Source organism: Mauremys reevesii, linkage group 10 (genome assembly GCF_016161935.1).
Source record: "Mauremys reevesii isolate NIE-2019 linkage group 10, ASM1616193v1, whole genome shotgun sequence".
NCBI classification, from domain to species: domain Eukaryota; kingdom Metazoa; phylum Chordata; order Testudines; family Geoemydidae; genus Mauremys; species Mauremys reevesii.
In genome coordinates, this window is record NC_052632.1 from 21,452,217 (window position 1) to 21,472,307 (window position 20,091).

The 20,091-nt window shown below is 37.9% G+C and overlaps 2 protein-coding genes across 9 annotated transcripts in view; one reads left to right on the forward strand and one right to left on the reverse strand.

Annotated features, from left to right (window-relative positions):
* Window positions 1-20,091, forward strand: part of DMXL2 (Dmx like 2) — a 104,908-nt gene that overhangs the window by 78,819 nt on the left and 5,998 nt on the right. Inside the window, exons 29-41 of one of the 3 annotated variants that reach the window (XM_039492317.1) lie at window positions 1,340-1,521; window positions 2,024-2,154; window positions 3,240-3,325; window positions 3,771-3,972; window positions 9,335-9,452; window positions 10,305-10,367; window positions 10,766-10,852; window positions 10,960-11,081; window positions 12,405-12,543; window positions 13,254-13,314; window positions 13,439-13,566; window positions 18,673-18,750; window positions 19,463-19,554. In XM_039492317.1, coding sequence (XP_039348251.1) covers window positions 1,340-1,521; window positions 2,024-2,154; window positions 3,240-3,325; window positions 3,771-3,972; window positions 9,335-9,452; window positions 10,305-10,367; window positions 10,766-10,852; window positions 10,960-11,081; window positions 12,405-12,543; window positions 13,254-13,314; window positions 13,439-13,566; window positions 18,673-18,750; window positions 19,463-19,554 — 1,489 coding nt within the window. Of the gene's footprint in view, window positions 1-1,339; window positions 1,522-2,023; window positions 2,155-3,239; window positions 3,326-3,770; window positions 3,973-9,334; window positions 9,453-10,304; window positions 10,368-10,765; window positions 10,853-10,959; window positions 11,082-12,404; window positions 12,544-13,253; window positions 13,315-13,438; window positions 13,567-18,672; window positions 18,751-19,462; window positions 19,555-20,091 lie in introns of those variants that run through there. The other 2 variants (XM_039492318.1, XR_005585608.1) reach the window with 2 other exon arrangements.
* The window catches only part of GLDN (gliomedin), an 80,311-nt gene that overhangs the window by 5,482 nt on the left and 54,738 nt on the right, over window positions 1-20,091 (reverse strand). For all 6 annotated transcript variants that reach the window (XM_039492323.1, XM_039492322.1, XM_039492324.1 and 3 more), the window contains 2 exons: window positions 6,240-6,415; window positions 3,893-3,953 (listed from right to left, as the gene is read on the reverse strand). The gene's annotated coding sequence lies outside the window, so the exon portion shown is untranslated. The remainder of the gene's footprint in view (window positions 1-3,892; window positions 3,954-6,239; window positions 6,416-20,091) is intronic.

Consider the following 20,091-nt stretch of genomic DNA (forward strand, 5'->3'; position numbering starts at 1 on the left):
TAATTCTGGTAAAACAAAATGCTCAGACAGCAAGACAGAAAATGTAATACTTTTAACAAGTCACCACTCATCACACCAAATAGCCGTGCATTGCTGCTGGCTGTGATGAAGAATATTTGCCCCAGAAGGTCGGTGAGCAGCTTATATGCTGACTGCTATGTATTTTCCAGTAGAAATGTTTCAAAAAGTATTGGCATATGACATGAATGTTAAGAACTGGTTTTATTTCAACTGGGATTGTCTTTCCTTTGTAACAGAGTTTCATTTTTACTATTATGAAAGAAGTATACTATAAATTGTGGAAGAAGTAACTCTGAAAAGTAATTTGAATTCAGACATCTTGGATGAAACTTTTCTGAACAGTATTTTTATTCTCTAATAGTTTTTGAAGCTTGCTAATAACTCTTCAAGTTTTGCAGTGATTACATATTTTAAACTGATTTTTTTTATTGAATTAAATAATAAAAGTCTATTATGTTGGGTAGGAAAATGCTGTAATTATCTTACCTATCTTATTTATACTGCTTAATAACTTTTGCAATAGCTAGAAAAATATTCCTAGATGTACAGTCAAAGGCTTTCATTCAAGATAGATTGTTTTCTTTAAACCTACTAGCTGCTGCTGCACTTTCTGATCTTTCAAAGGACAGTCATGAAGGTTTGTAAAGATTTGCAGTGTAGATGGATGTTAGTGTGCTTTAAAAGAGGAGAGTGTTTTTAAATCTCTATCTTCTTTATTATAAAGTAAGTGTAAATCTTCACTTATGCCTATCCAAAACAGTGCTCATTTTTGAAGTCCACATTCATACTGTGTTTGATTACATTAAAGAAGTGTTAAAATCAGTTCTCCCCCATAGATTTTCCTAAAATGCCAGGGTTAATCATCTAGATTTCCTTGATTACATTTATGAAAATTTCAATGTAGTGAAATTATATACATTGTTTTCTCCTTTAGAAAAATCCTTCTCTATATGGGTTCAAGCAGGAATTGGTCTAAAACTTATTTTAAAACCTGCAGCTCCTGAAAACTCATTGGAGTTTGTTTTCCTAATGCATGTAGCATAAGAATGGTAACTCTACTTGGATTTATTGTGGTTGGACTATTTATATGATTACACTTACTTTATTTAGAGACATATTTAAGGAATAGTACCAGAAAAGTAGTTTAGCTTTGATTTTGTTCTAAACCTATCAGATTTTGTTATCTAAACACTTTAACCAAAATTCATGGTTTTGGTAACTTCATTTAAATTCTAAAATTAATCAGTTTCTAAAAATAAACTACGGATAGCATTTGTTTCTTACTATGATTTTAGCTATCTACATTCTTTCAATTTAGCACCTCCCGTTCCTTCAGAAGAAATGGATAAGCATCGTCGTCGATTTAATATGAGAATGCTTGTACCAGGGAGACCAGTAAAAGATAGTGTTGTACCTCCACCTGTGCCTGCAGAAAGGCCTTCTTACAAAGAAAAATTCATTCCTCCAGAACTCAGCATGTGGGACTATTTTATGGCAAAGGTAGGGCATTCTGTGTTGAACATACTGGTATCACAAGATTGTCTGACGTTTAAAAATTGAAAATATAAAATTAAATACTTTGTACAGAACACTTGCACCTTTCCCCTCCTATTTTAAAGGACAAAAACAGCATTTCAAGAAGTGTTTTCATTAATGTGCCTCACAACCTGTAAAAAATGTTTGCAGGTTGCTTTCCCCACAGAAAAGATGAAAAAGTTACATATCTGCTATATAACTTCCAAAATATCAATCTACTTATCAATCTCACTCTTCTGCAAGCAAAAAATAGTGGAAATGAGCATTTTTATCCTTGCTACACACTTATTTTTGAAGGGACCATCTAACTTACAATTTAGGTATATTAATAGATTTACATATCAAGATGCCCTGTTTCACTACTAAGTTATTTAAGTGACATCTAAATAACTAGGAGAATGTTAAATGTTTAAAATGTTGACAGCTTTGAAGAGTTATAACAACAGGTTTTTATCTTACATTGCAGCCATTTCTTCCTTTATCAGATAGTGGTGTTATATATGATTCTGATGAAAGCATTCACAGTGATGAAGAGGACGATGGGGCTTTCCTTTCTGACACACAGATTCAGGAACACAAAGATGCCAATTCTTACAGGTTAGTGGAAACTATACCATAGTTTAAAAAAAAAAATCCTTATGAAAGTGGTGTGTGTTCAGCTTTTCATCCAAAGCAAAAGAAGATATAATTGAGCCTCTTTTCTGTTGTGAAGTATATTTTACAGTATCTATTTATTTAACAGCCATGGGTTTACAGAGGCATTACTGAGATAAGAAACTGGCCTGAATAATCTTAATTACTGACACTAATGTGCAAAAAGGAAAGAATTCACCTTGACTTTCAGTTCTGATTGAGTTTGCAAGTACAGTAGCTATTTTTTTTCCCTTCTGCAGTCACCTGAGGAAATAAACTGGGCAAATTTGATTTCAGTCATTGAGACACAATGAACATCCCTTGATGCCAGGTTTAGTGGTACTTTTCAGAGTAGAGACCACTTTTAAGTGTAATTTGAATTTTCTATGTTAATTTCCTTTTTTGTGGGGGTTAGAAAAAACACTTTTTAAAAAGTGTCACAAGCATAGGATGGCATAAATGAATGAGTCACATCCATTATGAAAGTGGATGAAAATTAAATGTCTTCCATCTACATTGTATCAAGTCTTTTCAAATCCAGTAGACTATAAATAGAACTATTGCATTGTACTATATGAGAGAGTGGAAAAAAAAAATCTTTGATTTATACCATACCACTGGTTCCTTTCCATTCATTTTGATGTCATGGAAAGTTCTGAAATGTGGACTTTCATCGGCATTGCCATGAGATTAATATTGGATTCCTGACTTTACATATGCTTCCCTCGTACACGTACAGGGAACTATGTCCAGGTGCCCTCTGCTAGAGGGAAGAGGATGATTTGGGGTTTGGAAAAGAGGGAGGGGAATCTTCTGGGCTCCAAGGAGAGAGACTTAACATGTTTAAGATACAAAGATCTTACCTTGCTTTGCAGCAGGGGGTTCCTATTGACCCTCAAAACTCACTAAGTAAGCACTATTCATTATTTGTTATAAATGCCTTTCTCATGTATCTACATGGTTTGGTGAGAGAAACTACATTGTGTCCTGCAGGTAACTGAATTTAAATTGTACTTTACAAAATGAAAAAACCTGTTCTTTTTCTACAGCTGGGCTCTTATACATTTGGCGATAGTAAAACTAGCTCTGTACAACATTAAGAACTTTTTTCCCATTGCTGGTTTGGAATTCTTTGGTGAGTTAAATTCTGACTTCTATTTTACCTTGCTCTATATATGAGTTAGAGAAGTATTGGCATTTATATATGAAAAGTTGTTTTGCCCAATTGTTAACAAATGGAATTGTGTGTTTTATTTCAGGGTTTTTTAAATGCACCCATCCAATTTTTTTTAAATCTTTTTCTGTAAGTTCTGTGGAAGCGCACACACACACACCTCTTCCCTATGCTTATTAAACGTAAACAGTAGAATACTATGTCAGACTATGGTTGTGGATTTTTGTTTTGTTTTTAGTTTTACTTAGTTGTTTTTGGTATCTGAATAAATTCTGCCCTGGGTTGTTACTATCCAAAAAAAAAATTCTTCATAATATTGTCTCTGCACTTTACTGCAGGATTCATTTATTGCTATTAATAGCATAGGGGTTTTATATTGGTATTAAACCTTTGTGTTCCACTTTAGATCTGCCTGTAACATCACCATTGGGTATTGCTGTGATCAAAAATTTGGAAAACTGGGAACAGATCCTTCAAGAAAGAATGGATCAGTTTGAAGGCCCACCACCGAACTACATCAATACTTACCCCAGTGACCTTGGAGTGGGAGCTGGATCAGCTGTTCTCCGCAACAAGGCAATGCTTGAACCTGAAAACACACCATTCAAGTAAGAAAAGCTTTCAGGAAATGGCTATCCAGGCTTTATTATAACTTGACAAATGCACCTTTTGGGCAGAAACAGTCATAATTATCTAGTGGATTTTAGTTAAAAGAAAACAGTGAGGTGGCTAAGCCAAATAAAACCTAACCTACAGTGGCTTTACAGTTGTACCTTAATGAATGCAGTATAATACAGTGCCTATTTTTACTGATGCTTATGTTTAATTATTACAAATAAATTAAAATGACAAAATTAACTTAAATTTATTAGTGCCAGTTAATGAGAAGGAAAGGGGAAAAAATAAATTGAGGTTGGGATGAGGGAAGAGAATTGAAGTCCCTTTGAACTGTTAATGCTTACTTAAGGCTTAGATCTTGCTAACTAAACTAGCCATGTGCTTAAAGTTAAGCTAGTTAAATAAGTGTTTGCAGGATCTGGGCGTAAATTAATGAACTTGAGAGTTTGAGAAGTTTGCAAAACTGATGTATGGTTTATCCACTCATCTGCCCATGATTTGCATAGTTGATGCTGCTACAGGTTTTTGTTCCCAGTTCATTCTGGCAGTTCATTTTATTTTTTACCCTATTTTTTCAAAAATGAATTGCAATAGTAACTTTCATTTTCAATCTGGGAAATATTTTATACCCTTCCAGGTTAGAGTCACAAAGAAACTTATACACAGTGACGCTGAGCATTGCCATGCATAAATTGTAGGTGCCTAGAAAATCGCTGGCTTCACAAAGCCTGAATTCAGTGCCTAGGCTCCCTATGCAATGAATGGGGAGATAGCAGTGCCTCAGAATGGGATTCATAAAAGTAAGCACACTAGGTGGCTCCTTGCCTAAGCTACCCAATGGGAGATGCCAAACCAAAGGGTGTGTGCTAAGCCTTGCCCTTCTCAAAGATAGGTGCCTGCATTGAGGCTGGCAAGAGGTCACTCCCTCAGCTTGGTTCTCAGCTGCCAGTCCTCCCTTGGCATTAGGCAACTGCACTGTTTTAGCAAGAAGCTAGGGGGTGAGAGAAAGTGGAAGGCTCTCTCTCGTAACTTGTAGGCCAATAGTTAAGGTATCCTACATCCCAGGTGAGTACCCTAGTTCAAGTCTGCCCTGCACCTGAGGAGGAGAGAGGATTTGAACTGCCAGTTTATCATCTGTGGATAATAAAAAAAAAAGTCATTGGAGCAGGATCCTGGGTCTCTCAACTCTCAGGTGAGTGCTCCAACCATCAAGCTATGAAGTCATTCATGTTTGTGCGCACTCTCTCTCACTAGGCCAATGATTCTTTCACTGTTTATCCAAAGTGGAACAGCTTCAGCAAAGACTGAGGGAGCCCCACATCAGAGTATCCCAGAGCCCAGTACCTAAATGGTTCGGGGCAGCTGAGCAGTGGTTTTGTAAACTCCTGATTCTGGGATTTAGGTGCTTTAAGTGGTATTCAGGTGATTAAATCCTTTTATTAATCTTTGGATAACTTCTTCCCACAGTTTTACTTGCATTTTTATTCTACTCATATATTGTTTGTCTGCTTTTTCATGCACCATTTAGTAGAACAATTGTGTAGTTGATATTGCTACAGATTTTTGTTTACAATTTCCTTTCTACTGTTACAAACATGCATTAAGTGACACTTGTTCAGAAATGTGAAGCATTGCATTTCATTTCGGTTCTTATGTGATCTAATTAAACCGTTATAGGCGAGCAGCAGACCCACCAATTTGGTCAACTTAATGTACCTTCTCTACACACATGCTCATTTGAAGGCTTATTATGTGTACTTCAAGACAAAGTTTGATGTGGACATCAAGTGATGCCATTACCATAGAAATGGGGATAAACAGCAATACCATCAACATGATGCATGGACCACTAGGAAATATTTGCATTCATTTCTGTTAGTTTAATACATTTCTGTGTCTTATTTCAAGACATAAAATTGGATTTCTTTGTGACCACAGCATCACAACAACAATCTAATAATAAATTTGTATAGATATCACTAAAATGTAATAGCACTGATGAGACTTCTAGTCAACATTGTTATCATAGTCTTGTTCATCATTATGATCTCAGTGAAGAGTGTGTGAACTACCACAATCTTCAGTGCCTTGGCAATTCTGTGCAGGGAAGATTGTTCAGTGACCCCTACTGGAACAGGCACAAAAAAGATCTTGTAGAAGTTCAGACGACACTGGGCACCCTTGAAAAATAAAGCAGGTAGTTCATCATGCGCAGTTTTACATCCATATTGCAATAGTGATCCAATATCCTGTTTACCTATGAGCGAAGACATCCAAATCTTTGTTTGCCAAGGTGCTCTTTTGACATGCTCTTCAAAACTGGAATGAACACACCTCCCTGGAGTCTTTCTACTTCAGTTTTTGCAGTACTAGTGATGAATCCCCCCAGCTCATCAAAATTGATGCAGAATCCATGAAGGTGTAGTATGTCAACTAAATTGTGAGACACAAAAATCAAGATATAGCTGTGCAGCAAAGCTTGTGTGGTGGTATAATCATTTTGGAACTGTTTAATACTATTCACTCCACAATCGAGAGGCACCTTCTTTGAATATGTTCTGAATGATGATACAATTCAGCCAGCAATGAGTATGCGTCTTTATGTATCAAGGAAAGGACAAACTCCTGCACCATTTAAGGCACAAAAGTAGCTGACCTCTGTAAACTACAATCACCTTGCTTTGGATAATAATCTGAGGCTTTTATTTTGGCAAAGGATTGAAGCGGCATTATACAAAATCACTTGTTCATTTGAAAGCATTTATTCAGGCTCACTCGAAGTAGATCCACAAAATATTTAGATGACTTAAATTCCTACCACAGATTACTAGCAGTTTGGATAGCATCAGCTATTGTTATTGCACTGCATAGAACAATGGTAGGCTTTCCTTGTCCATGCCGTGCATGGAATGAAATTGCAGAACCTTAGCGTTTTTCTAATTTTGCCAGGAATAGTTTATAGTTTCTACATCTGAGGTAAGTAGAGCTTTATATCTTTGCATTAGGTCATTGTCTGTCTCTTCAATCAGCTGATAAAATGTGATGTCGTAAGGTGACTGTTGCAGTGTAACTAGGTGGTTTTGCTTTAAAATTCATTTTACTCAAGTAGGAAGAAAGGTATGTTGAATGATAAACTTCATCCTTAGCAATCAAGTCTTTCACAGATATTCTGTGCAACATGTCATCTCCTTGAAGCGCTGCCTCATTTAGACTGGTTGCTCTCTCAAATGTTTCTATTTTATGAAGTTTCTAGTCTCTTATGTTTTTCTCAAGCAAACAAAATCAGTGGGACCAGTCTCTAGAAGATGTGCTTGCTCTGGTAGCTATAGCAGGTGAACATGATGCACTTTGATCAGATGCAGTATCTGTTTTCTTTCCTGGGTTCAGTACAACTCTGACATGTCTCAAGTTCAACTTGTGTATTTCTGGAAGCAATCCCTGTGAGAGATTATTGCTGTAAAAAAGCTCTCCCTGAACCCACTGTGGGGAAGACAAACTCTAGCCCCCCACTCCACCTAGGCTAATCTGGTGGTCAGGGAAAAATTATTTCATAGACTTAAGGTCAGAAGGGACCATTATGGTCATCTAGTCTGACCTCCTGCACAACACAGGCCACAGAATCTCACCCACCCACTCCTGTAACAAACCCCTAACCTATGTCTGAGTTATTGAAGTCCTCAAATTATGGTTTAAAGACCTCAAGATGCAGAGAATCCTCCAGCAAGTGACCTGTGCCCCATGCTTCAAGGAAGGCGAAAAACCTCCAGGGCCTCTGCCAATCTTCCCTGGGGGAAAATTCCTTCCCAACCCCAAATATGGCGATCAGTTAAACCCTGAGCATGTGGGCAAGACTCACCAGCCAGCACCCAGGAAAGAATTCTCTGTAGTAACTCAGATCCCACCCCATCTTACATCGCATCACAGACCATTGGGCATATTTACCTGCTAATAATCAAAGATGAATTAATTGCCAAAATTGGCTATCCCATCATACCATCCCCTCCATAAACTTATCAAGCTTAGTCTTGAAGCCAGATATGTCTTTTGCCCCCATTACTCCCCTTGGAAGGCTGTTCCAGAACTTCACTCCTTTAATGGTTAGAAACCTTTGTCTAATTTCAAGTCTAAACTTCCTAGTGTCCAGTTTATATCCATTTGTTCTTGTGTCCACATTGGTACTAAGCTTAAATAATTCCTCTCCCTCCCTGATATTTATCCCTCTGATATATTTATAAAGAGCAATCATCTCTCCTCTCAGCCTTCTTTTGGTTAGGCTAAACAAGCCAGGCTCTTTCAGTCTCCTTTCATAAAACAGGTTTTCCATTCCTCGGATCATCCTAGTAGCCCTTCTCTGTACCTGTTCCAGTTTGACTTCATCCTTCTTAAACATGGGAGACCAGAACTGCACACAGTATTCCAGATGAGGTCTCACCAGTGCCTTGTATAACGGTACTAACACCTCCTTATCTTTTCTAGACATGCCTTGCCTGATGCATCCTAAAACCGCATTAGCTTTTTTAATGGCCATATCACATTGGCGGCTCATAGTCATCCTATGATCAACCAATACTCCAAGGTCCTTCTCCTCCTCTGTTACTTCCAACTGATGTGTCCCCAATTTATAACCAAAGTTCTTGTTATTAATCCCCACTTTTCACTATTAAATTTCATCCTATTACTATTACTCCAGTTTACAAGGTCATCCAGTTCTTCCTGTATGATATCTCAGTCCTTCTCTGTGTTAGCAATACCTCCCAGCTTTGTGTCATCCACAAACTAATTTTGGGTACTGTAGTTTCACAGGCTTATGTACAGTCTTATAGCACCACTTAACAGCTTCACAGTGTACCTCATCTAAATGTACATAAAATAAGGTTTCAAATGATATATGATGTGTTTGTGTGCGCGCACACAGAGGGTGGGTACATTACACTCCAAAAATATGGCCCGTTTTGGAGAATTGCCAAACGCCTTTTGAATATTAGCAGAAAAATGTAAAAGCATTTTACATGGTTTATTTGTGTCATCCTGATGCCATAATTGTAATATGAGTGACTTCAGCACACTCTAAATATATTAGTGTATGTGAATCAAGGAAACAAGTTGTGGCCCACAATCACTTTGAATTCAGTAACTCTAAGTGGTATCACAGAGGAAGTCCAGGAAAGCTTTTATTCCTTATGACGTCTCTTGGATAGAACACAGAGCATACAAATCCATCATTTTGTTTCATGCTGAATTGCATCTAAAATGGTTTGGAGTCTCTTCACATTTTTGTCCACATTTAACTATATTATGACTATGATTAATTTTATATTGAAAATTACGTAAAACACACATTTTTTCTTTCAGATCAAGGGATTATTCAGCACTTCCAGTTAAAAGACTATGGCATTTTCTTGTGAAACAAGAACTTCTTCAGGAGACCTTCATAAGATATATATTCACTAAGAAAAGAAAGCAAAGTGAGGTAAACAAAACTAATAATTAAGAGGCTTTTTTACTTTTCTTCAATCTTTAAGTGTCTCCATTCTAATTTTGTTTTAATGTTTTCATTTTGGCTGGCATTTCAGTTTCCTGTTTTTCACTTCAGCAGTGTTTTAAAATCAAATGATAGCATGCTGTTTATTAAAGTACATATCAAACTAAAATGTGTATTCTTAGACAAGGCATAGCTGAGTTTAAAATGCAGTATATATATTTAAAAACATTTTATATAGGATAATGGTCATAAATTAATTGAATATTCTTGAATCTCTATGGCTTGTCCTATATAATATATTGAAATGAGCAATTACTTTGTTTAAATATATGTATATATGCATGTGTAATATATACATATACATATTATATATAGTGATATATAATATTGATTTTTATGACTATCATAATTACAACTGAAATGAGTTGCAATTAAATTTAAACTTTAATGTGCAACAAACTGGAAACAAGCGTACTACTTACTATCTTAAAACTTCCTGTAAGTATGAAGTTTGTGTGTGTGTGTTGCTCCTTCTTTTATTTATTGTCATACATTTTTAAAAAGAAAAGGATATCTAAATTTTATTTGCAAGTCTAATAAAATTGTGGGACAAGTACTTTTTATACCATACATTTTGTGTTCATCTAGGAGGCATTACATTTTAAGTGAGTTTGTTTAGATTCCTGTCTTAGTTTCTGTGCCTTTTATAAAAAAATTATGAACATTTGTCATCATTTACTGAGAGGGATGGCCTTTTAAATCTAGTTTGGAATGTTTCATTCTTTTTTTATATTTGTTTGTGCATGTGTTTTGTGTTTGTGACTGTGTGGTGTTATGTAGTCTGTAGAAGATCGTGTGGAGCAGGTCAAACAAAACTGCGTAGCAGAAGATCACAAAAACAAGGTAGTATCCGTTCTCCCAAACCTTTAGCACATTCTTAAAAGTTCTGTGGGACTGGCTTTTCTTTTCTAATATGATTGACAGAAGCTAAATGTTCTATGTAGTCTCTGTGTGACAGACTCTTAATCAGTGCGTTTACTTTGGATGTCCTATGATTGGGATAAGTGAACACCTTGTAAATTGTGTTACTCACACAACTTGTGGGGGTTTTTTAAACTTTCAAATATACAATTTTTGGCTTTTGGTGAATGCAAAAAAAGTCTGAAGTTTAGCTTCCTAACCAATGCTGAGGCCACTGAACTTTTCTTGCATGAATTTCTATAGATATTGCAGTCTGTCCATACCACTACAAAAAAAAAATAGTTATACACCAATTAAAATTACCTGTAAATGTTTTGTAGGTTGAAGCAGATCTCGGCTACCCAGGGGGAAAAGCAAAAATAATTCACAAAGAGTCTGATATGATAATGGCATTTGCAGTTAATAAGGTAAAAGCCAACAACATTATTACTAACTGTGTTATTAAATCATTGTGTTTGTGTTGCTCTAAGGTCTTAATTAAAACTAGCGTATGTTATCTGTTTGTACTCTGCAGGCAAACAGCAGTGAAATAGTTTTAGCATCTACACATGATGTGCAAGAACTGGATGTTTCAGCTCTATTGGCTGCTCAGTCATTTATATGGATTGGGGAAGAATATGACAGAGAATCTAAAAGGTTAGTTTTTCTTTCTTTGTAATTATATTTAAGGTAACTTTTTACTTTGAAAGTACAGACAAGTGCAGATATTAACAGCAACAAAAATGTGAACTAATAAAACATATACATTCTTCTTCCATAGATCTCAAAGCCCTTTACAAAAGCAGTTAAGTATCATTATCCTCATTTTACAGATGGGGAAATGGAGAGACAAAGTTTTGAGTGACTTGTCCAAGGTCACACAGTTTGTTCACAGCAGGTCAGCAGCAGGCCTGCTGACATGGGCAAAGTGGGCAGGCAATTTAAAAAGGCCCAGGGGCCCATGGCGGCCGGAAGCCCGGGCCCTTTTAAATTGCCCAGGCAGGCCACAGGGCTTCTAGGTGCGCGCGACTGCTCTGGGCCCCACACTTTGGGGAGGCCCAGCACGATTGGCCAGCACAGTCGGTCCCGTGACAGATGCGTCACATCCGCCCCGGGCCCACCACCCTCATAGGGACGGCGCTGGCTCTGAGGCCTGGAATTGCTGTCGTCAGGCCTGTCACAGTGTCAAGATTAACTACACCTTTGGACTTCCCCCCCCCTCCTGGTCTTCCTGGAGGGCACTCACGATTTCAAGGTCCCATCTGTCACATCAACACATAGTGGTGACCTACATCTCTCCCCTTCCAAACAGAGTATTTAGGCTTGCAGTCCCTTGTGGCTTGTGATTTCCCCAGCAGGTCTGACTAGGGCCCAGCATCTATGGTTAACTTTTTTCCAGGGGTTACAGTGGTGTACATCAATTACCAAACACCCTTAAAGCAAAATACATTTATTTTTAGGGTAAAAGTCTTACAGAGAAAACCTCTAAACACAATAAGTTCCTATACACGTGCTAAATGCCTACCAACGGTCACCCATCAGGCTTTGGGGGTCTTAGTAAGCTGAAGTCCTTCCAACTCTTTGGGGCCCCCTTTGGACAGAAGGTCTGTCCATTTGCTGAATCAAAATGAAGGCCCTATGACAATTTAAACTCAGCCTTTTTACACCAAAAGGCTTTCTTTGACTGCTGGTCTCTGAAAATCCCATTTGAACCAGTATATGCAAGCCTCTCTGGATGCGTTTACAACCTGAATGATTAATCACCACCTCCCTCCCCACTGTGGTAGCCCTCCCCTCTGGAGTTGCATACAGTCCCTGGCCCACAATGATACATAAGCCATTCGTAAACTTAATGTAATATGATCTCCAAAGACATAGCATGCAGTTGCAATCTGTCACAGCCACTATTACTTAAAAAAAAAAAAAGATGAACAGCAAAATATAACATTAATAAAGCATTACACTGGTATCTTTTTACAGTTCAGATGACCTTGATTTTCGTGGTTCTACCACAACACTCACTCAGTCAAGTGCACCATCATTTGGAGTGAATCAGATGCAGCCATCTTCGCCTATGCCATGGTTAGGTAGTGGACAAACTAGCACTGGAGCTGGTGTGGTATGCAGTTTGTTTTGTTTGCTATTTATATAGTTAGTTAATACAAAGATCTACACTCAGAAGCACGCTTTCATTTTATTACATTGGATGGTCATAGGATAACCATCAGCTGGCAAAAAATGCCAAACTAATTAAATATTCTCTTACATGAATAATTTTGGATTGGCATACCTATAACTAACTTGTTCCATTAATCAATGAATAGTATAAACTGTGTTCCCAACACTTATTAGAAAATAAATCTCCAAAAGATTTTTTTTCTTACACAGTTGATTGATGTACTGTATTCCTAAATGTCTTGATTGTTTAAGTTAATACCCTACCATTATTATCTTTCTCCATGACAGATTTCTTTTTTTAAAATGCCAATTGAAAGGTAATACGTAACTTTTTGTTTCAGACCCTAAATTTGAAAAGCATTTAAGTACAGTGTCCTTCAATGGGACATGCCTAAAGGTGAGCACATGCTTAAGTGCTGTCCTGACTAGGAATCCTTTCCTGAATTCAGGCTTAGTTGTTGTGTTGCAACTAAAAGTAATGGGATCAGAATATGGTTAACAATTAACAATCTATAGGTAGGGGACAAAAAAACAGTTCATTGTGTAGTAATATATACAATATCCTGAGTTCAATTATGTTTTCCAAACTTGTTCAAAAGTAGTTAATCTTTGAAGTTCACAAATTGAATATGATATTTCTTTTATATGAAGCTCATTAAAAGAAATCTGAATAATGTCAAGAGAATGGCTTCACATCCAGTCCATCAGTATTGTAAGTAATTTCTGTTTAACAATGTGAATGTGAAAAATGTATTTGCTTTTCAAAACGTAATACAGAACAAATGTTATATTTTCCTGTTGATTAATAAATCAACTATATTTTCCTTTTTCCCCAGATCTCACAGGAGCCCAAGATGGTAGCGTTCGAATGTTTGAATGGACAAGGCCACAGCAGCTGATATGCTTCCGACAAGCTGGCAATGCAAGGGTTACTAGAATGTATTTCAATTCCCAGGGCAATAAGGTTAGTCCTCCCAAAATAGGGGTTTTTCCGTCTCTTCTTTTTAAATGAACATTTGATTGTACTGTGGACACCTTAGCCAGTTTTTATCTAGGGGAGCACAAAAATATCTAGAATGTGTTAGAATGTAGAAGTGATTTGTTCCAACACATATAAAACAAAGAATACAATCAAGCAAACAGTTCGTTAAAGCTACATGTGGATATTTAAGTTCAGACACTCTTCAAATCTACATCTCCTCTTGTATTGAATAAGCAACTTTCAATATTCATATTAATGATCACTGTAGAGATTAACTAAGTTATGACTAGTCCTAGAAACAGTTATTTCCATGAGTAATCCAACCTTAAGTCAGTGGAGCTGACTTGAGTCAGTAGTCATTTTTTGCAGAAACAGGCCCTTATTTTGATTGCATAAAGCCTCATTTAGCTGGAGCCAGGTTGTCAACCCCTTGCTTTCAGTGGTGAACAATTACCATCTAAATATGAAAATGAGTAATGGGTTCAACATTTTGACCTTAAATAGGATTTTGATGAAGGGCAACCAACCCGGGAGATGGCCACATTGTTTTGTGGTACTCAGTCATTGACAAACATGGAATATTATGGCAGCATATATCCTCATAGTACTGTGCAGAAACTGGTTGTCCAAAAAAAATTATCTGATTTTATACCTCCACTGTAGTCAGTCAAGCTCAATATTGAGGATATTCCACCTTGCAGTTTAAGTGCAGAGAGATATTAGCACTAGTATTAAAGTGTTCAATTTAGAATCATAAGATATTTTAAGAGAGTGGCATAAATACAATACTAGATTTGTATTTTCTTTTTATAGTGAGCACATTTTGCAAAAGTCTCAGCAGAAAAGCTGTAGTATGATTATAAATATATTTTTGTTATTTCTATGATAGAGATGCAGATGGCTCAAACTTTGAAAATCATCTAGTGCTATCTGGCTGCTTTGTGCTGCTCCACTGGAACAAAGAAGTTGTAAACATCCTTTAGTTCTCCTCCTACAATGCACAGAGCCACCATAGTGACACATACTTCACTTCCTGTACTGGTCTGTGGTGTTAGGCTGCCCAGCTACCAGAATGGCTCTGTGGGTCCCATGAGCCACCAGACATTACTTAGAGCAGACTTCAGGCTGCTGTAATTTATATTGGTGGACTCTGTCCTTGTCCAGACAGCCCAAGAATTGGGGAGCATAACAGTGGCTTTAAAGTCTCCTTCTCCCCCACTTCCTTGTCACTCACACTGGTCTTGCACAAAGAGCCTGGACCAAGAAATCTGGCCCTCAGTTTTGAAATCATTATATAATTTCTGGATTTTCCCCTCATTCTTACTAATAGACATTTTTGTGAAAACTAGGGCCCAGATTCATTCATACTCTCCACTTGCTTTGTGGCACCCTGACAATGTAAAACAGCTGTAAACCACACTTACCTAGCTATTTATTTTAATTAGATTTGCATCTCCAGTGCAAGGTAGCTGTAGTGTGCCAGTGAATCTGGTACATGATTTGTTTCTGAAGTGTTCATCTGCTGTGTCTTACTGCTTCAAGTCAAAGTGCTTTTGCTGACGTAATCATTACCAGAGCAACTAATTTTTTATCTTTATAGAAGACTTTGAATAAACATTGAGACGGATTCTCCTCTCTGGTTTATCCGTTTCTGCCCATGTAATGCCATTGATTCCTGTGGAATCATACTGGCATAAAGCTAGAGAAATTAATAGAAATCAATTCTGTTTATATATCTTATAGCTTCTGTACTCTCTTCCCCTGTGTTTCATAGGTAAGAATAAAAACAGGATTTTATTGAAGAATGTGTCTCCTGTTTTTTGGCCTCACACAAAGAAATAATCCCCTCTTTGCGCCATTGCAATTGATTGTTGTGGAAGAGATGATGTTACAGACAGAGGATTAGTACTTCAGGTAGGGAAAGAACATCAAGAGCAGAGGAGCCTCTAGACAGAAGACACATTCTGGTTTTCATTCAAATATCTGTACTAATAAAAAAAGGGAAGAGAAAACAGGAGCTATACTGGACTAACAGAACTGGTTTTGAAAGTTTTTCCTGTAAGGTGACAATGATCCTAAGGAATCATTTAATAGAAACTACAAAGTGATGGTAACTGATTATAGACCCAAGTATAGCTCATCGAGAAAATGTCCCATCAAAATGTTCTGAAATCTCAAGAATTTTCCCATTGAGTATCAGGACAAAACATTTCTCTCTCTCACACACAACCCAGAACAGCCAGTAGCCTCATGGTTAGGGCACTTAGTGTGGATGTGGGAGACCCAGTTGCAAGTCCCTGCTCTGAAACAGACTTGCCCCAACTTGAACCTGGTCTCCCACAACCCAGGTGAGTGTCCTAAACACCATTCTATTGGCTGTTCTGGAGTGGGTGTGTCTCTGGATCTGACCAGAAATTCCATTCTGGACCTGAGACGCCTTCCCAAAACTGACATGTTCCTGCAAAAAAAGTGTCAACAACTTGGCATTTTCCATAAAAAATAAAACAAAAACCCCATTTAGTCAAAATCATAATCAGCTCTACTCTGAAGTGATAATGATATGCAGGTGAGATAGTTGTGCACTCTTGACTGCCTCATCTGTATGTTTTTCCCACAAATCCATTGCCACCGGGACTACCAGTTCCATTGCAAACCTGTAAGCAACTTCAAAAAAGCGGTCACTCTTTTAAGCCACTCGACAGACAGAGACATTTCCTTCTCTTCATCTCAAAAGCAGAGTCATTCTATTCTTCTAAAATTAAATTGGGTTAACATGCAAGATGGCAGCACCCAGTCTTGAACCAGTGACAGATGGTGGCAGATTTTAGGACAAGGACTGTGTGGGTGAGTGACTACAATAGTGCCCAGTGTGGGGGCTAGGCTAATGGAGAGAACTGCAGATTTATATTTGGTCCTGGTTGGACAGCTGGAAAGGCAGAGGGACAGCTGGAAAGATGTTGATGCTAGTGAATAGCTAGAGCTCCTTCCCCTTAGCCGGGACCAAGTCTGGCCAAAGAATCCCCTGCCTGAAAATGGACCTCACTGGAGTCGCTCCAGCTTGTGTGATCTCCCCATGAGCATAGGGCTAGATTAGAAGTCTTGTGTATTTCTTTTGAGCAGCCTCCAAAATTCAGCCATAATCCTTCATTTATCTGATCCATTTATGTTTATTACACACATCAATTTCTGCCCGTCTCCCCGTTCGCCATCATTTTAATGTAGGGTTTAAAAAAGAGTAAGTGTTCATCCACTGATTCTTTCCTGCTGGCCATCTTGCAGAAGTGGGATTGATTCAAACTAGAGTAATTGCCATCTTGCATCTCCTGCTCTGCTTCCTGGATGTGCTTAAGGCTTTGAAGCACCCATAATACCTAACAAATGTATTAAACCCTCCTGTTCAAAGGAGGAAGATGCTTGGGGTTGATCCCACTGTGGAGCCATTCAGGGAATAGGAGTCCTGTCTGGCCCCACCGTACAATGAGGAACAGGGGAGGGAATGGGAGGAGGAGAGCAATGTAAATGGAGCTCCCCTGAAAGCAAGTCTGTGAGGGTGGAGAGGCTCCAGAGGATTCAGCTCAGGAGGGAGGGAGTGACTCAGCAGGAAACAGATTCCCAGTTAGGAGGAGGAATTTGCCAACCCCTTAGTTTTGTTTCCCTCAATAGCCATATCATCTGATTTTTCAGGACTGGTTCTGTCTTCACATACACAGTAAAATATACAAACTAACTTTGTTTGACTTTGATTAACTTTATTACAATCTTAAGGGAATAAAAGTGACTTGCTGTGAGTTAGGGATGTTTTGACATCCCTCTAATCAGTTACAGGACAACAAAAAGGGTCATCCTGGACAATCCCCCCATTTAGGGACAGCTGGAAACATTAAACCACATCATGGAACTAGTGAGGCCTGACTTTACAGGTACAGGGATTTGAATAGTATCAGTGAAGTGTTTTAAAGAACGTTTAAAATATGTCTGTGAAGCACATAGCATATACAGCGTACCTGAGTGTGGTCTAAAGAGTTAATTGCTACTCATTTGTGTTGATCTGCAGAGCTCCCTGTGGCTTCGCCACACGTAATAATACAATGCAGTTATTCCATAATCATTCCTAAATCATTTTTATAGGACATCATGTCTGTTTGGTTTATTAAACTTGTTTCATTAGTGTGGTGGAGTATCGGATCTAACATAAGCTTAGTTATTTCAAATTAAAAACTTTTAAAAATAAAATAATCTACTTCAAACTTATAGGACAGTATTTTAAAAAGCACCTGAGTCCCAGTTTCAAAAGAGGGCTTCATCGTGTAGGAGCATTTCAAAGAGATTTAGGGCTTGCCTGTTGGCGTGTGGCAAGCTGGAGTTTGGACGTACAGAGCTCTAGCCTGCTGCACACTAAATGGCTGCGTGGACCTTACCACCACACACTAGTAGCTCCATAGAGTGCTTTGGCTAGCGCTGGGACTCAAACCAGACTCCCAGTGAATGTGTTAACAACTTGGCGATAGCCTTATTGTCACGCTCTCTGGCCCAATGACTATTTAAGTATTTATTCGAAGTGGAACAGCTTCCAAAGGAGAGATTGAGGAACAGGGTTATCCAGAATATCCTCTAGCTCAGTGGCAGGGCATTCACCGGAGCGATTGGAAATCTGGGTTCAAGTCCCTTCAAATCAAGCAGAGTGAGGATTTGAACCTGGATTGGGTGGCGGGGGAGAAAAGCCTAGATTATTAATCCCTCTAGGGTTTAAGCATTGAGCCACTCAGCAGCATGAGGATGTAGCTGGCTTTGTGCATGCTCACTGATGGAAGGTTAGGCACCAGCTGAACAGAGTTTTTGAGGTTCTAAATTTTGGGCTTAGGCACTTAAATCCTTTTGTGGCTTTAGGCCTAAATGCCATCACTTTTGAAAATGGAACTCAGACTCTTGAATCACGTAGGTGCCTTTCAGATTTTTACCCATTGTATTTAATACACGTGCAGCTCTTTCAGCTTCTTGTTAAATATCACAAAAGTGATGAAAAGCTAAGACTGACCACTGGAGACCTTTTCAGCGGTTTACAGAATAAATGAAATTTGTTTCTTGCAGTGTGGCGTGGCTGATGGAGAGGGATTTTTAAGTATTTGGCAAGTCAACCAAATTGTATCTAATCCTAAACCGTATCTGGTATGTAACAAAATCATTCTGTCTCTTTATAGCAGAAATGTTTAGGAACCAAGACTGAGTGTCTCTTACTTTACAAAGTTTCAAACAGGTCAAGAGCAGGTTCAGATAATGTGAATTCTTGATTAATGTTTTTCTCTGCTGTGCTAATTGGCAGACTTTATCAAAACAAGTATAGCGTTTGATGGACACAGCTTTGAAGAATTCATTTCAGAGTAAACAACAAGCTGAATGTGATTACAGCTATAACCTAAGCATTGTCCTTGAATTTACTTTGACTGAAATCTATTGTAGTGCATATCAAGCTTTTTAAAAAAAAATAAATAACTTCACTCCTCTCAATTCTTTGCTGTTAATTATACAGCACACAAAGCCGGCACTTAATTGTGAATTCAAATTGATAAAACATATTGTACTCTGTATTTGTCACAGTTTAGTTACATGGTGAATTATTTGGGGATTTTTCTTAATACTAGAATTTCTAATAAAAATAGTTAAAATAATTTATCTTTTTGTTCTCTGCACTTACAGTGTCGCTTCCTGTAGGGATTTTAGTCATGAATCAAAGTAAATGGGGTTTGTGTTTAAAGTCCTTGCTTGTGATATGCCATTAGTAGAAACACATATGACTCAATATATTGTAAGTGGTTAGAAACTTTGACGTATAGGTGATAAGATTGCATCTTGGTGATATTTTCATTGTTTCATTTTATAGAGTTGGCAGTGTCACAGTAAAACCACAAGTGACTTTGCGTTCATTACCTCTTCAAGTCTAGTGGCTACATCCGGGCAGTCCAACGATAACAGGTGTAGTAAAAGAGTGTGCAGTCAAAAATATATAAAAATATCTAGGCTGAGAGGTTAAAGGCTTTCACCAAATCTACCTGTGGTAACAGATCTTTGGATCTTGAAGCCAGAATTTTGAAGCCCAATGTTCTAAAAGCTGTTGAATTCCCCTACCAGCTGTATGTGCATGGCTGCCTGCTTGTGTGTCACTCCTTCAGTTTCTTTCTGCAGACTAGTTCCCTCTATTCTGTTGGCTTCTCAAAGCTCCTTATCGCTAAGTGCAAATTATCCTTTTTTCCCCTTTATTTAATTAAATATGAATTATTAAGGTCTGACTGCCTGGAATCAAGGGTTTGGCTGAGCACCTCTTGTTTTATTAGCTCTTCTGGTTTTAAAATTATTTCACTTTGGTAGTGTTCTTCATTTCTAATGTGGCTGTTTTTATTATTACTCAGTGGTTTCCAGACATCCCAACTGCAACTCGTTCTGATGGGTACATTTGTACTGGATTGGGGAGGTGCTTATTTAGTAAATGCAGGCGGTGATCCCGGTTGTGCT